Source organism: Cynocephalus volans, chromosome 4 (genome assembly GCF_027409185.1).
Source record: "Cynocephalus volans isolate mCynVol1 chromosome 4, mCynVol1.pri, whole genome shotgun sequence".
In the NCBI taxonomy this organism is placed as follows: Eukaryota; Metazoa; Chordata; class Mammalia; order Dermoptera; family Cynocephalidae; genus Cynocephalus; species Cynocephalus volans.
This window is the reverse complement of record NC_084463.1, coordinates 15,114,486-15,130,061: the sequence shown is the minus strand read 5'-3', so window position 1 is coordinate 15,130,061 and position 15,576 is coordinate 15,114,486. Positions and strand designations below refer to the sequence as shown.

At 52.8% G+C, this 15,576-nt stretch overlaps 1 protein-coding gene across 1 annotated transcript; it reads right to left on the bottom strand.

Annotated features, from left to right (window-relative positions):
• Positions 1 to 3,671: 3,671 nt before the first annotated feature.
• Positions 3,672 to 14,110, bottom strand: CXCR5 (C-X-C motif chemokine receptor 5). The gene is made up of 2 exons (XM_063095996.1): positions 14,066 to 14,110; positions 3,672 to 4,739 (listed from the first exon to the last, which is right to left on the bottom strand). Exons 1-2 carry the CDS (start codon positions 14,108 to 14,110, stop codon positions 3,672 to 3,674), a joined length of 1,113 nt encoding a protein of 370 aa, XP_062952066.1.
• Between the last annotated feature and the right edge of the window lie 1,466 nt (positions 14,111 to 15,576).

Genomic DNA, 15,576 nt, shown 5'->3' with positions numbered 1-15,576 from the left:
GGTCAAGGGGTGGGGTGGAGGGGTGGGAGGGGGCTTGTGTGGGGAGTGGCATTTGTGGAAACCAGATGTGCTGGCAGCTTAGGGGGAAGTGGCAGAGTGGGGTGGGGATTTTGGATTGGGGTTTGTTCCATTTTGGCCACCAGGACCGCCCCTCCCCCGCTCCTCCCAGTCCCTATGGAGCCTCTGTTTTCCCTCTTTCTCTGCACTCCTCTCCTGCCCCCCCCCCCCGGATTCAGCTATGTTTTTGGAGTCCTGTATCTTTGGAGGAGAGAGGAAGGAGAGGAGAGGTCTCCCCTCTGTACCCCCTTCTGCTGCTGTCTCCTCATCTCTTGGTCACTCGAGCTCCACTTTTCCTCCTCTTGGTTTTTCTGGTCCCACATGTCCTTCCTTCTGTCTTTTCCTGCCTCATTTTCTCTCCCTGCTGATATGGCTTGACCCCCCTCTCCCACCCACCCCTGCAGGCGGCTGGCCAGGTGGGCAGGTGCCAGCCGTAGCTGTAAATAGAGCGCTGCGCTTTTGTGCCGGTTTGTGCGTGTGCTGTATTTCTGTGTTTTGATAGAAGTCACACAAAAAAAAGGATAAAAGAAACCCTTCCCCTTTCAAATGATTGCCACCTCCATTCCCCTGGACCCATGGACCTGCATTGTCTCTGGGTCCATAAAGGACACCATTCCTGTCCCCTCCCCAAATGGTAAAATGACAGAGATGCCCCCCACCTAAACTGAGGTCAGATCACCTAGGTTTCCACCTGGCGAGCCCCAGCAGGGCTGAGACCCCCAGGGCGGCAGCCTGTCTGCTGCTGAGTGATTCAGGGAGAACATGCGAGCACATGTGTGCGTGTTTGCCCACACCGGTGACACGGGGCCCTGGCTTCCTGCTGAGGATGTCTAGGTGTCCCCTGCTGCTACATCTTAGCCAGAACTTGAAGTCCTCCATCCCCAGTCTGGGATGAAGGAAGGGAGGATGAGGCAGTGGCTGAGTGCCCACCTTGAGTGGAGCGATGGAAGGGGTCGCTGCAGTAGTCCTGGGCCAGGTCACCTCCAAAGGCTGCCACCTACTTCTTACCAAAGAGAGAAGGAATGGAGTTTGGCCAAATCAGGCTGCCTCCCACTCCAGCCTCCAGCCCCTGAGGATGGAATCGGGAGAGTGTTGGAGAGCCTCGAGCATCCCACCACTTCCTCTCTGCCGCCCACTCACTGGCAAGGTCCCTCTGCCCAGCTCTCAGGGCTACGTGCCAGCTCTGTCTGTGCCCACCCAGGTACAGCCACTGCCTCCCCCTCAGCCCCCTGCTCTTCCCAGAAGAGCTCCCCACCCACCTCTGGTTAGAGCTGAAGCCATACACGACTGGGTGTTTTGCCCTCCTTGGCCCCAGGAGTAAAAAACTTCTCCTTTTCTAACTTCCTTTCCTGCCTTGTGAGGTGGCGGGCAGTTCCCTGGCCGAGGCCTTTTGCGCCCCGCCTCCAGGGCCAAGGGCCATTCTGGACAGGGTGTCTTCTACCAGGGCCCTGTCCTAGCCTTCCTGACCCACAGGGCCTGGCCTCACATGGCAGCTGTAACACAAAGGGAATTCGTCCCCACCTCCCAGTCTGGTGCTGTCCTCAGTCCACTGCCAGCCAGGTCAAGCGCTTCCTTCCTCTGGGGCTGGCTGCAGGCTCCTGCCCCCCCACCCAGCACCTTCCAGGGGCCTGGTCGGGGCCTCTGTGTTTGGGGGGCCAGCTGCCCTCCATCCTGCCAGGCACTTTGCCAGCCCTGCCTCTTACCTGAGCCCTGTGCCCACGAGCCCCCCACCCTGTCCCAAGACTCCCCAAACTGTCTGACTCTGTGTTTCCTGCCCTGAGGAGAGAGGGGTCAGACTGCAAAGGGCCCAGTGCCCTCCCCGGCCCCCTCTTCTCCCACTTCCACCACTTGCTTTCCAAGGTGAACTCCACAGGCCAGCCTACTATTTCCCTCCATCCATGGCCATACCCCCAGCCATTTTGTACCATTATATAAATATATATATAAATATAAATATATAAATACAATATGTGAAGACATCTTCTTGGTTTTTATTTTGAAACAATTTTTAGGCTTGTTCCGGGGGTCTCTGTGCTGCCTGTACTGTATTGACCTGTTTTATAGGTGCCTTTTTATTAAAAAGAAAATTCAAAATCCAGCCTCTTTCCTTTTTGCTTCCGTGTCTGGCTCCTCCACTGCCCGGCTTGCTATTGGTGTTGAGAGAAAAAAGGGGGGCCCCAGATCTTCCTCAGTGTTGCACTGTAAAGATGCTGTCCCCTGGGCCGCAGCTGATTACACCAGTGGGGACCCCCCTGGGAGCTTGACTGATTGGCTTGCGTGGGACAGGGTGACCCAGATGCCCCCTCAGCAAGTGCAGGGGTCTCTGACTCCCACCCCAGATTGGAGTCTGGGAGGAGTGGGGGAGGACCCAGAACTGCTGACGAAGTGAGCAAGGAGCGTGGAGCAGCTTCCCCTGGTCCCATCTGAGTAGTACGCTCTCAGGGGCAGGGCATGGCCTCCTGGGGCCTGGGGACTTCCCTGCCCACCCAGGTCTGCTTCTCAGACTCCCCTCCCTAAGGCAATTCTGGTTGAGATGGCTCCTGGGACCCCTTTCAGTCTGTCTTTCTCCTCAGGGGGTCTCCATCTCCATTGGCTTGCTCTGCTGTGGCCAGGACCCCTCTGCTGCTCTGGAGTCTCCACTGGCCCTGTAGCTTGTAGGAAGTGGGACAGGGAGAGGAAGAGTCTGCCTCCTTCTCCCTCAGTGCCCAGAACCCACCAGGCACCTGGACCCTACCACCCTGGCCCACCCTGGGAGCTCCCCACCCACTTCCCTCTCTACCCTGGGCAGAGAAGAGAGCTGGGTTTGATTTATATGTGTCCCTCTTTGGGGTTGGGGACGAGTCCTTTCTTTCCTTGGGTGGGCTTCTCTCTTGCTGGCTCAGCCTTAGCCCATCTGTAGGATGTCAGCTGGCTTCCGAGGGCACCTAGAGTCTGCCCTTGGTCTGCAGACCTCCCAGGACCTGGTGGTGTGGGCTGACCCAGTGCTGATTTGGTCAGAGCCAGGGGCAGCTACCTGAACTAGATCAGCCTGAGCTTCCTTCTTAGTCAAGATAGCTGCAGGGTTGGGGGCCTGGTAGAATGTCTGTGTTTTTAGGGACTGAGACATGTTAAGGCCACACTCTGCTGCCAGCTGGCCTTTTCTCAGCCTTAACCTCCCCTCCTCCCCTGCTGTTCACCTTCTCCTGGCATCATTCGGCAGGTTGGGTAGGAGGAGGGGTGGGCAGCTGCAGTGGCCAGTGGCCCTTAAGATGATAGAGCATTCTGGGAGAGGATTGACTTTCCCTAAGGGCAAGGGCAGAAGGAAAAGTGGTTTCCTGAACTTTCGGTGGTTAGGATGAGAGAGGGTATGTGGAGTCCTCTCAGCCCAAGGTGATGCATATGGCTACAGACATCCTTTGCTTTGCCTTGGGGCTGCTTTTCCCTCCCTGGGTTCCAGCCTAGCCCTAGGGCAGGCAGGAGAGCTGGCAGGATGTCCTAGAAAGAAGGGTTGGTTCACCCAGCTGCCCAAATCCGGACACTGGCCAAGGTGAGCTCTTAAGATCCCAGCCCCTGTTGAGAGGTTCCAGCATCACTGGATGCCCCAAGGAAAGCAGAAACAAAGGGGGCACTGGGACCTAAAAGGTGGTGAGGGAGGTGGCATTCTCTGACTCAGAGAGGCTGCTCTTGCGCCAACTAGGGAAGAGCTGGCACAGGGAGGCAGGGCCGGCACAGCCCAGCTTGGTCAGAAGCCGAGACAGGTCACTGCGGAACTTCACGCCGGCAAAAGTGTAGAGCATGGGATTGAGGCAGCAGTGAGCCAGGCCCAGGAACTCACTCACGGTGATGGCCACGGGGAGATAGCCGTTCAGTTCGCAGCTGTTGTCCACAGTCTTCAGTCTCGCCAGGGTGTCCAGGAAGATGACGATGTGGTAGGGTGACCAGCAGAGAAAGAAGATGCTTGTCACCAGGATGGCCACCCGGACTGCCTTCTGCCGCTGGGGGCGCCGCTGGGCCTGGCACAGCCTGTGTACCACCCCCACGTAGCACCAGCCCATCACCAGCATTGGCAGCAGGAATCCCCCGATGTGGTAGAGGAAGCGGGAGATGAACCAGGCATTGGCTTCCGCTTGGTTTTCTTGGGAGAAGGTGCAGCGTGGCAGGGAGTCATTGTGATGGGGTTGGCTGACCTTGGCAAAGAGAATCTCTGGCAAAGCGAAGAGGAAGCCTGCAAGCCAGATGGTGGCACAAGTAATGTGGATGGAGAGGAGGCGGCGGTGGCGGTAGGCGTGGACTGCATGGACGATGGCCAGGTAGCGGTCCACAGCAATGCAGGCCAGGAGCAGGCTGCTGCAGTAGAAGTTGATCTTGTGCAAAGCGATCACAGTTTTGCAGAGGAAGATGCCCAGGACCCAGCCCACAGAGCCCTCAGCCACAGCAAAGGGCAGGATGAAGACCAGGAGGAGGTCGGCCAAGGCCAGGTGGAACAGGAAAGTCTCAGTGGAGCTGCGTGTCTGCCGGTGCCGCTCCAGGATCACCAGCACCAGGATGTTGCCCATCAGACCCAGGAGGAAGATGAAGGTATAGGCCACAGGCATGAACACAGCCTTGAAGGAGGTCAGTAGAGGCCCCTCAACTGTGGAGCAGATGTGACTCTCTATCCCGGAGGTGTCTGTGCTTTCCGTGTAGTTGGGGAATTCCTTGTACTGCAAGGGCAAAGAGACAGGAGGGTAAGGAACTAAGGACCTTACAGTTTCTTTCCTGTCTGGGGGAACACGAGCTCCCTGGGAGATTCTTCCTATCCCTCTGGGCTAATGGCTTTTATCCCTGCACTCCCCAAGCAGCCTGCAGACCAAATTCCAATTTTCCTTAGTGTGTCCTTGAACAAATTACTTTCTCTTTTCCAACTTCAGTTTTTCCTCTGTAAAAGGGACTAATTCCTCACAGGGCAGTGATGAAGATGAAGGGACATACATGGTGTGGACATGCTTCACAGGGCTGTGCCCCTTGTAAGTTATCTTGTGTTTGTGTTCTCAGGTATGGAAGGCTGCAGGCTCGGGGGCTGGAATCAGGACTTCAATTTTGAGACTGGATCTGGTTGGGACAAGGAGCCATTATGTTCCAATTCTGGGGTTTTTTTGTTTTTGTTTTTTCCATATGTTCCAATTCTGAACAGAACAGTGGGCACCAAAACCTGGGATCCCGCTGGGGATGGGGGACGTTGATGTGGCCTGTGGGCTTCATCTTGATTTGTCCCCCGTTACTACTGTCTTCATTTTCCCTGAAATTGTACAGATAGCCTCCCATCTGGGTTAATCTGCAGAAGCTCAAGGTATGTAATATTACTGCTACTTTGCAGAAGTCTTGCTAAAGACCAGGTTTGTTTGAACCTACGTTTGTCTCCCTCCAGAGCCAGTATTTCCACCACTAAGCAGCACTGCCTGGGCTTCCATGTAAAGGCTGCAATGCTACCGCTGCCTCCCGTCACTAGTAAACTCAGCAAGGAGCACAGCAGAGAGCACAGAGGCAGACAGAGGCAGAAGGAAGTGAGGGAGACACAGGGAGACCAGGCACCAGGGAGGGCAGAGCCGGTTCCAAGTGAGGGGGCGTGTCTGCTATGTCTCCGGAAGTTCCCTCCTCCTCCTCTGCTCCCCATCACCCCCCCATCACCCCCAGCACTCAGGTTGTTTACCCGGCTAACCGCAAAGGAAGATATGGTGCCTGTTTTCACACCTTTCACTCACAGCTGTCCCCTGCACCTGTTCCTCCTCACTTCCCAGCTCTGTTCTTCCCACCCCTCCCCTCATGACCCCCTCCCCACAGCAATTCAAAACCAATTATAACCAACCCATGTGGGTTCAAAATGGCAACTCTATAAAGTCCCGGGGAGGCAGAGGATGGGAGGTGTGCTCTGTCCCCCAGGTTCTGGGTGGTCTCATGCTGCCCCCTCTTCAGGAGAGCAAGGGCTCCCCTCAAGCAGGGAATGGTTGCACTTGCTACCACAGGGCTTTCTTGCCACCCAGGGGCTTCAGATGTGGGTCACACACTCACTCCCAGTGGTGGGTAGAACCATTCCCCAACCTAGGTCTTTTCTTCTGATCCCTGGGGCAGGTGGGTCTGTGAGAAGGGGGGGTGGGGGGATGCATTAGTACAATGGCAGAGACCCCTGCTCCCCGCCAGCGTCCCCTCCACCATCGCCTCAGCCCAGCCCTCCTTCACCCTAATGCTCAGCACTACTGTCTCTCCATGGGTCCCATTCCCACCAGTTTCTCCTTGCCTGTCCACCTCCTGCAAAGAGGACAGGGTGAGTTTTCTAACACACAAATCCCATCACATCGGTGTGCTGTTTATAGTCCTTTACTGGTTCCCCATCACCTATGAGCAGTGGTTATCTTTTCATTTTGTCTTTAGCTTTTTTTTTTTTTTTTCCAATTTCACATTTAATAGCAAAGCTAACTATAAGAAAAAGTCATGTTTGTGATATCATTTGCCAATAGAAGGTTGAAGTAACCCAGATTCAGGGTGTTCACACCACAGAATACCATGCAGTGCTCGAAAAGAAATGAGGTTCATCGGCAGTCTTCTTAGGGAAAGATGTTTGACACACATTGCTAAATTTCAAAACCAATTGCAGGCCCTCCCGTACAGCGTGACTCCATGGTCTTTCTTTTAAGAGTGCTCATGACCGTGTGTGTGTATCACAGGATTTCCCTGGGGTGTGGTGGGAGTGTGTTAGGAGCTCCTGTCCTTGCCTTTAAACCAGATGTCTCTAGTTTGGACTGGTGTGGTGTTTCACACATAAGATTTTGCTTAAGAAAATGTTTCTACTTTCATTTGAAAACCATGAACCTGTAGGATGAAGTCTAAACTCCCCAACAGGGTCTTTAAATTTCTCCAAAATGTATATCCCTCTGATCTTTCAAACCTTATCTTCTACATTATTGCTTTAGGCCACCCCTAACCTACCCCCAACACTCCGACACATTCCTGTCCCCAAAGCTTTGCTCAAACTCTTCCTTTTGCCTGGCAGGCTGTTCTTCCCAACTTCACCTATCTAATTCCTACCCCTCCTTCAAGGCCCAACTCAATCCCACCTTCCTACAGCCTTCCCAGCTCCTTCCACTAGGAATTACACAAACGTGTGCATTTATTACCACACCCAGGGCTGAGATGTCCATTTAGTCACTAGATGGCGAGCTCCTGGAGACAGGCCTTCTGTGTCCCTCTCACAAGGCCATGTGTTACACGTGACTGACATGCAGCAGATGTGTGCTGAGCAGCTCTGAAAGCAGCTTCTCAGAGAAGGCCAAGAGCCTTTTATATTCTGGGACTTCAGGCAAGTCCCTCTCTGTGCCTCAGTGGGGACGCAGACATTCCTCTGTATCCACAATTCCTGCCTCCTCCCACTACCTTTGACAGCCTGGAACCTATCTTGGGTTCTCTCTCCCTGTTGGGAGCTATTTCCAATACTGTCATTGAACACAACCTTTTGACTCATACTGGAATTCAGCAGGAGTTCAAGGGGAAACACAGAGCATGAGAGGCTTCATGCAGCGTGAAGCAATTCAGGCAAAGGGAGGAGAGAGGCAGGCCCAGGGCAGTCAACAGGGCTGGACTCCACCTACCCTAGCAGTGGTTGGAGCCTGGCTGCCCACTGCCTAGTGAAGGACGTAGGCCCAGCCAGCCTGTCTGGCCCAGAAGGCCTTCATGAGACCCACTCAAGTTCGTGCCCTCCAGGCTGATTGGTTTATCACTCCTTTAAAGTCAATGCAGTGGGACATCTCCCCTGGGCTCCCTCAGCTCCTGAAAACCCAGGTTCAGAGGACTGTTGGGAGGGGTCTGTCTCTTCCTGCTTGCCGAGAGGTATTTGTCTGGCAAAGTGCTCAGGCAGAGAGGGGAACATGGGAGGAGGCTGATCTGAGGGGTGCTGGCAGTCGACAGTACATCTCAGCAGGAGGTGTCAAACAGACGTTTTAGGGGCTTGGGAGTGGCACGTGTTAAAGCCACTTCCCACACACAGGGCTCCTGGCACCCCCACTTTGCCCCAATTATGGACAGAGGTAATAAAGCAAGGGTGGCTCCGGCCTGGTGGAAGTTGAGGAATTGAGGAAGCTGAATACCGCGGGCCCTGTGGTGTCCAAGGGAACCCTCCACGCCTCAGGCCCAGAGGGACCGCTGTGGGGGCAATTTGGATGAGTGACTCATTCTTTGACATAAAAAACTCCAGAAACCCAAGGCCTTCATGCATACAAATGCTCTGAGTGCACCCTGTATAGACACAGACACGTGCCCAGATGGGACCACACCAGCATGTGGCATAGGTAGGCACCCAGCAGAAAACAGTCTATATACAGGCTAGGGACCCATGCCCCAAAGAAGGCAAGAAGGCATGATGAACAGAGTGAGGCTGAGTGTGGCAGACCAGGAATTTAGTTAGAAAATAGCTTATGAGCATGGGGGTGGGAGTAGGACCCGGAACAGTGTGCTGGTGTTGAGGGGGGAGGAGTGAGGATGGGATGAAGAGATGCAAAGCGCTGGGCCATGGTGGGATCCCCACATGTTACTCTTCTCCTCCCCTCCACTGTAGGACCCAGGCCCCTCCCTGAATAATTAAGATCTCCAAGCCCCACGTGACTCCTCCAGATAATGAGAGGCTGCCTTGCTGCCCTGCATCAGCCAGCCCAGCGTGAAGCTCCGCTAGCATTTGCTGACTGATTCTACATCAGCAGGCATTGCAGGGGGGGGGGGCGGTCTGGAGCATTCCTCGGGGATCTATCCTGAATCCTCTCTTCTTCAGCACTCTCAGCCCTGCCTTGAGCGAGGACATGGCTAGGGGACACTTTCAGACAATGCAGAGTTCTCCATAAGCTAGAGTCACAGGCCCAAACTAATCAGATGGAATTGCATGGGGAAAAATATAGAGACCTGGACTCCAGTTTATTTATTTTATTTTAATTTTTTAAAAAAGATGACTGGCAAGGGGATCTTAACCCTTGACTTGGTGTTGTCAGCACCACGCTCTTCCAAGTGAGCTAACCGGCCATCCCTATATAGGGATCCGAACCTGTGGCCTTGGTGTTATCAGCACCACACTCTCCCAAGTGAGCCATGAGCCGGCCCTTGGACTCCAGTTTAAAACATTAACTGTCCAGGGACAAGTTTGGGAAGACCTGGTGACAACAGTTAGTGAGAAAAAGACTCAGGAGTTTGTTGACTGGTAGCTTAAGATGAATCATCAGGGGTGACGTGGCTGCCACAGGGCTACGGTTACTTTAGGTGAACAGAAACCTGCAGGTGGGCAGCTAACACCAACCCCGTTTGGTTGGTCTGGACAAATGTGACCACTTTGCTGAGGGGGTTGGAAAAGCCTGCCCTGGGAGGAAGTTTTCAGGTATTAGAGGTGTAGAGTTTAGGGAAGAGAAGACTTGAGTCCATGTGAGTGATCTCAAGGATTGGAAAGAACCCCATGGGCAAGAAGGCAGGAATGAACCATGGTGTGAGCTTCCAGGGGTCAGACAGGAGGAATGGGCAGAAGTGGAGGGGATGGTGTGTCAGTCAAAGGAGAGATAAATTTCTCATAGGCAGTGGGATGGGGTCCTTGGGAGGGAGAAGAATGTTTAAGCCCTAGTGCGTGGGAAGAGATTCCTGCCCTGGGAAGAAGGAGGCTGGAACTTGCCTTCAAATGCCCTCCCCTTCACATCTCCCAGATGCTCTGATTCTCTGTCACGCCCTGCTGGGGGCTGGTTCTCAGCATGATCTGCCTCTAGCTCAGCACCTGGCAGCCTTTGCTTCTCTAGCCTGTCCTGCAGCCAGTGAATTCCCCAGCCTGATCTTGCTTCTCAGCCCGAAGGAATGGTCAGAACTGCCTGCTGAGTGCCTGGCTCACCCAGGCCAAACCCCAGGACTCCAAGGCCTGAGTCATGCGAGAAGCGTCTGCACACAGATGCTGGTCATTGCTCTGGCCATGGGGAACTCACAGGCTCCATCTCCTTTTATGTCCCAGTGTGGATATTCCTGGCCAGGAGTCAGGAGCTGAGACTGGGGCTAGCCAGGGCAGCTCTCATTCCAGCCTTCAATGTCTTGAGTGGTGTGGGGGTCTGGAGGAATGAGATTGGGCCACAGGGTGAGGGTGTAGGTCTATACCTCTTATCCCACTCTTCCTTCAGAAAGCCCACACTCCCTAAGGACCATCTGAGACTCTGGCTCACTTTTTGCCACGCCTCCCTCTCCCCACCCCCCACCCTTCAGGAACAAACCTGCCAGACTCCGCTTCCATTTCTCCCCAAGGTTTTGGTCATTCGGAGCATGGCACTACTCTGGATGTGGTTCTGGGCTGAGACTTTAAGCTACCTTACCTCTGCACTGAGTCCTTAGGTTTAAAGGAGCCCCACTTGCCCCCTAATACTTATTTGCACTTTGGAGACAGAATCACACAGTCCAAGGCACAAGTAGACATGTACAGCAGCCTCTTGTAACCATCTCCTGGATTAGTGCTGATTTAAAATATTTCGCTCCATCATTCCTGAACCAATACTCACTCGTGTCCTGATTCTCAGTTCCAAACATATGGCCAGTTTTTTTTTTTTTTTTTGGCTGGTTGTAAGGGGATCCAAACCCTTGACCTTGGTGTTATAACACCACACTCTAACCAGCTAAGCTAATCAGCTAGACATACACGGCTACTTTTTTTTTTTTTTTTTAAAGATGACCAGTAAGGGGACCTTCACCCTTGACTTGGTGTTGTCAGCACCACGCTCACTCAGTGAGCCAACCGGCCATCCCTCTATGGGATCCGAACCCGTGGCCTTGGTGTTATCAGCACCACACTCTCCCGAGTGAGCCACAGGGCGGCCTCACACGGCTACTTTATGCTATTCTGCCAGAGGAGTGGGATCAGCCACAGCCTGTGTCCCCAGGGAAGGCAAGAGTTCCTGATGGGGACTCTGCAGTCTGTGTGCCTGAACCTAGATTTGCCCCAATGCCAACCCCTCCCCAGGCTGGCCTCGGGTATCTCCCTCATCTCTGACCCCTCTAACCATTCCCCAGTTGGGGCTTCCTCCACTGGGGTTCCTCTGGGGGCTTTTGACCTGGTTGGGGGGGGAAAGGATCATTCCCTCCCCCAAGGTAAAGCCCAGAAACAGCCTGAGCTGGTTTTGGTTCCTCTTCTTCACACCTTCTCGGTGAAGTGAGGTGGTACATGGGGACAGGATCCATAGCCTGTGATGCTCTGGTTTGTGATGATCATCAGCAGGGAGGGGTCAGGGGAAGCCAGGCCCTGGAGCTTGGACCAGCTTTGCCTTGCTTCATAGTAGCTTCCCCTCCTGGCTGGTGCAAAGGGTGGGGCTGGAGGTGTAGCTTACGACCAGCCTCTGTAGGTGCCCCAGCCCAGGCCCTGTTCTGTTGGGAGGAGGCCCTCAAATCAAGATCCCTGTAGGAGTGCCTACATCTGCCTTCCCAGTAGGGCATGGGTCCCCAGCATGCCCACCATAGGGACTTGGCTCTTTCTTGTTCCTGGCTCTTAGCCATCTAGATTTTTTCTATTTGGACCCTCCATTCATGAGAATTAGCAGCCCACCTTAAGAAAATGGATGTTTTAAGGGGCGAGAGTTGATCTGAGAGTTCAAAGGAGGAAGGGAATACAGGATGATCAACACTTGGCTGATGGCCAAGAGCCCCCAGTTCTTAACCCAACACTGGAGTGTAGAACAAAGTGTTCCGGAAAAGTAAGCCAATACTTGGCTTGGACAAGGAGGAAGCAAAGGAAGAGAAGAGGAAGCAAAAGGAACAGAAGGAGCCAGGCTAACTCTAGAGAGAAATGTGGAGCTAAGACCTTTCATGCGTCACAAGCCAATAAACACACGTTGGGAAGCTACTACATGCAAGACGCTGCTGCCTGCTCTGCCATGCCAGGGACTCTGTGCTGTGACACTGTGAGGCAGTCTGCCAATGCTGCTCGTGGCCCTGCAGGGAGTGGGTGGGCGTGGAGGGAGAGACTCTGTTTCTGAGGGCAACAGCCCAGAGAGAGGAGATGTAGGATGGACGTGAAGGCAGGACGGGGCACTGGCTGCAGGTCGAAGAAGAACTCCAGAGCCCAGATGGCCCCAGGACTCCTGGGCTCCTTGCTAGACCCTGACTGAAGGGTTCGGGAACAATTGGATGCCTGGCCGAGGACCGCTCATTTCAGGTGTAACACGAAGCAAGTCACAAGGTCTCTCTCCCTGGGGTGCAGATTTTCTTCATGATATGGGACATGCCCTGCTGTCCTCCTGCCCCATGCCTCTACCTCTCTCTGGTAGGTCATGCAGTGAGGTGAGGCGTGCAGTTAGGGGAAACTCTTGAGGTTTCTCAGAAGCCGAGACCGGCCAGGTCTCCAGGTGGTTACTAAGATATCCAACTGGGTCAGGGTTTGTGGTCAGCTTGAAGCTGCAGACAGAGGAGGACACCCAGTAACCTAATCAGGTGAGGCCAGTGGCTGGGAGCATGTTGCCTTGTCAGGGCAGTGGCTTTTTAGTCTGATTTGGGGTATTGCACAGACTCGGGGATTGGATTCATGGAGGTGTCACCTGTGCTGTTGTACGGAGCCTGTACTCAGAAGGACCCCATGCCTGGTTTAGTGCTTTGCGGTTGACATTTTGAAAATCTTAATATTTTCCAGCAAGGGGCCTTGCATTTTTCATTTTGCATTGAGTCCCACAAATTTATGTAGCTGGTCCTGATGAGATGGATGGTCTGGCTCTGATTTTAACTAAGGATTGGATCTGAGAGGCTAGACTTTGGGTAATTAGCCCTTCGTCTTATCTTTTCCCCATGTTCTACTTCACCTCCAAGCTTTGGGTTCTGGGCAAGTGAGAGGTAGGCTTCTCCAAGCAAGTCTGGCAACACAGTTGGTGGAGTTATGAAACAGACTCCAGCCGGAGATGAAAGGAGTCGGACAACATTTCAGGATGAGTTTAGGGTCAGAAGAGCAAGTAGAAGCCAGGGTTTGGATCCTTCATGTTCTAGCCCAAAATGCAGCTCAGAAAAAAGTCCTTTCCCCAGAGAGAAAAAAGACCATGAAGAAGTTTCCAAGAAACCCTTACAACCAGTCCTCTGCTGCCTGCACACAGGAACGCTCTGGCTGAGTTGCTCCCCACACACATCTTTTGGGAGCCCAATGACAACCAAGTCAATGGAACCACTATGCTTCACTGGAGAGATTTGGATGGGTGTCAGAGCGTGGTGCTGGGGACCATTTTCTTAGCCCACCCAAGAAACCTTTTCAAGAATACCTTACTCTAGAGATTCCAGTCCTTTGAGGGAGGCCATAACATGTTCTAAGACATTTCTAGGATTAACACAGAGTTCTTTCACCAACTTGGCACACCATGCTCTGCAAATCAGGCCTCCTGGGATCCTCTCCTGTGCTACCATCTGGCCTCACACTTCCTTAATTTAGCACGTAATCATTGTTCAGCGGCTTCTAGTGAGTGATTCTTTTCTTCTCGGCTACACCTTAAGTTGAGGGCAAAGATCAGGTCCCCAACTTCTCCATCCAACACAGAATGGAGTGCCCAGATGATATAATCATATAGCAAGAGATGAACTATACATTGATGGATCCATTAGCAATGTCAGCTTCCTGACATTAAGAAAACCTCCAAAGTGCTTTCCTGTCTAATCCCTTATTCCAGTCCTAAGAAATTAGGACAGCATCCCATAATGAAGAAGGAGAGGCAACCTATCATGTTCCCAGTCGCATAGCAAGTCAGAGGAGGAGACAGGGCCTGAACCCGTCTTCCAACTCCCTCAAAAGGATGTCTGTTAATGACAAGAGCTCTACTTAATGGCTTCCTCCATGGAATGGAAAATAAAATCTTAAAAAGCAGGAGTGGATGAGCCCATCAAGATTCTACAGATCCACCATGAAGGGGTGGGGCTCAGGAGGAGGGCAGATCTCCCAAGCTGCTCCCTTTCCCTTGGACCCTGGCACACACAGGATAATTACAATTCCGAACAGGGCCTGGTTGGCGGGGAGCTACCTGTGCCTACTCACCAGTTCCTCCATGAATTCCATGTCCAGGGTTAAGGGGTAGTTCATGGCTGCAGCTGTGAGTCGCCGGGCTGGTCACTGTCTGATGCTGAGAGGCTCTCCACCCGGTGCCTATAGAGAGGTGGCAGCCGTCAGCTGCAAATTTAAACAAATGAGCTACGCACTGTCTCCTGGGGCTGCGTAGGACCCACTGCCTGCCTCTCAACTCATCACTTTTTTTTTTTTCCACTGGGTCTTTTCTATTTTTTTTTTTTTTGAAGAAAAAGGGAAAATCCCCCAGAGCATCAGTGCTAGTCAAGCATTTCAGCTTCTTTCCTGGCAACAGTCATCTCAATTGGGGCCTGTGACTAGTTTGAAGGCTGCCCCTCACTTCTCCTCCCTACACCCCTGATAAGAGACTCACACTTGTAGTAAAATCACCACACCAGTCAGCAGGCTGCTGAGGGAAACTCCAGATAGAAAGGGAACAGGAGAAGAGCACTTCCAGCGACCTCTCCTCAAAGCTACCTCCAAACCTTCAACTTTCTCACCACTAGGGTAACCAGCCATCCCAGTTTGACTAAAAGTCCCTTGTTTTGGGAAGCCCCTCAGTCCTGGGTAAACCAAGGAACTTGGTTGACCTACTTGCCATCATTCTTTTGCCCAGGCAGGGGCACAACCCCTTCCCTTTCCAGCTCAAGTTCAGAAGAGATAGGTTAGAATTTTAAAACATTACCGGAAGACAAAAATGAAATCGCCGAAAGAAAGCACAACATAAACATAGTTGCAGTGTCATTTTCTGACTCAAAAATGACGTTCTAGCTACACGTTAACTTGGTTGGCACGTAAATTATTAACGTCATAGACTCCTCAGCTAGACAGGACTCCAGAGACCATTCAGTCTAACCCCTAATTTTTATGCAGGACTGTGAGGCCCAGAGGGAGAGTCACTTACCCAGGACCTCGCAGCTAACTAGTGGCAAAGATGGGACTTGAACCCAGGTTTCCTGACTCCACATTTAGTGCTTTCTTTACGACAACCGGCTGCCACTCTTACAGGCTCACATAACCCCTTTCCTTTCTCTCGGTTCTGCCCTATCTGAGGGCCTCTTTCTTTTAGAAGCCCCTTTGTGGACGATGATCAATCCCTCCCTCCAAGTCTCATCCGTGTGCTTTTTCTCCCAGGAGAGGGCATTTCCTATCTTGGTCCACAATGATCTGAAAACAATAACTGCACACACAGAGGCACCCACACATGGCACGCTCTTTCTTCGCCCTTCCCCTACCATTGTTGTCACCCTTGCCATCCAGCCACGTCGTCATTTGCTGGGATCCTACCCATTCTAGTGCCCTCTTTCACCTTTTCCTCCATAGTCATCTTCCCCCTTTCTCTCCTACGCACTTGGCTTATAGACCTTACCTCACCCCAACTGATGCACCTTTCTCGGGTTTCAACAGCTTGAGGAGTTTTTAGCCTTTCTTTGTGCTATTGGGGTCTTTTTTCCCTCACTTCTCCATTCACTACATCCAGAAAT

What these genes read in the sequence shown, in the direction of transcription:
- CXCR5 (XM_063095996.1), bottom strand. Translation starts at nt 14,110, where the DNA reads ATGAACTACCCCTTAACCCTGGACATGGAATTCATGGAGGAACTG. An exon ending in TGGAATTCATGGAGGAACTG is followed by an intron (nt 4,740 to 14,065) that starts GTGAGTAGGCAC and finishes TTGCCCTTGCAG; the next exon opens with TACAAGGAATTCCCCAACTA.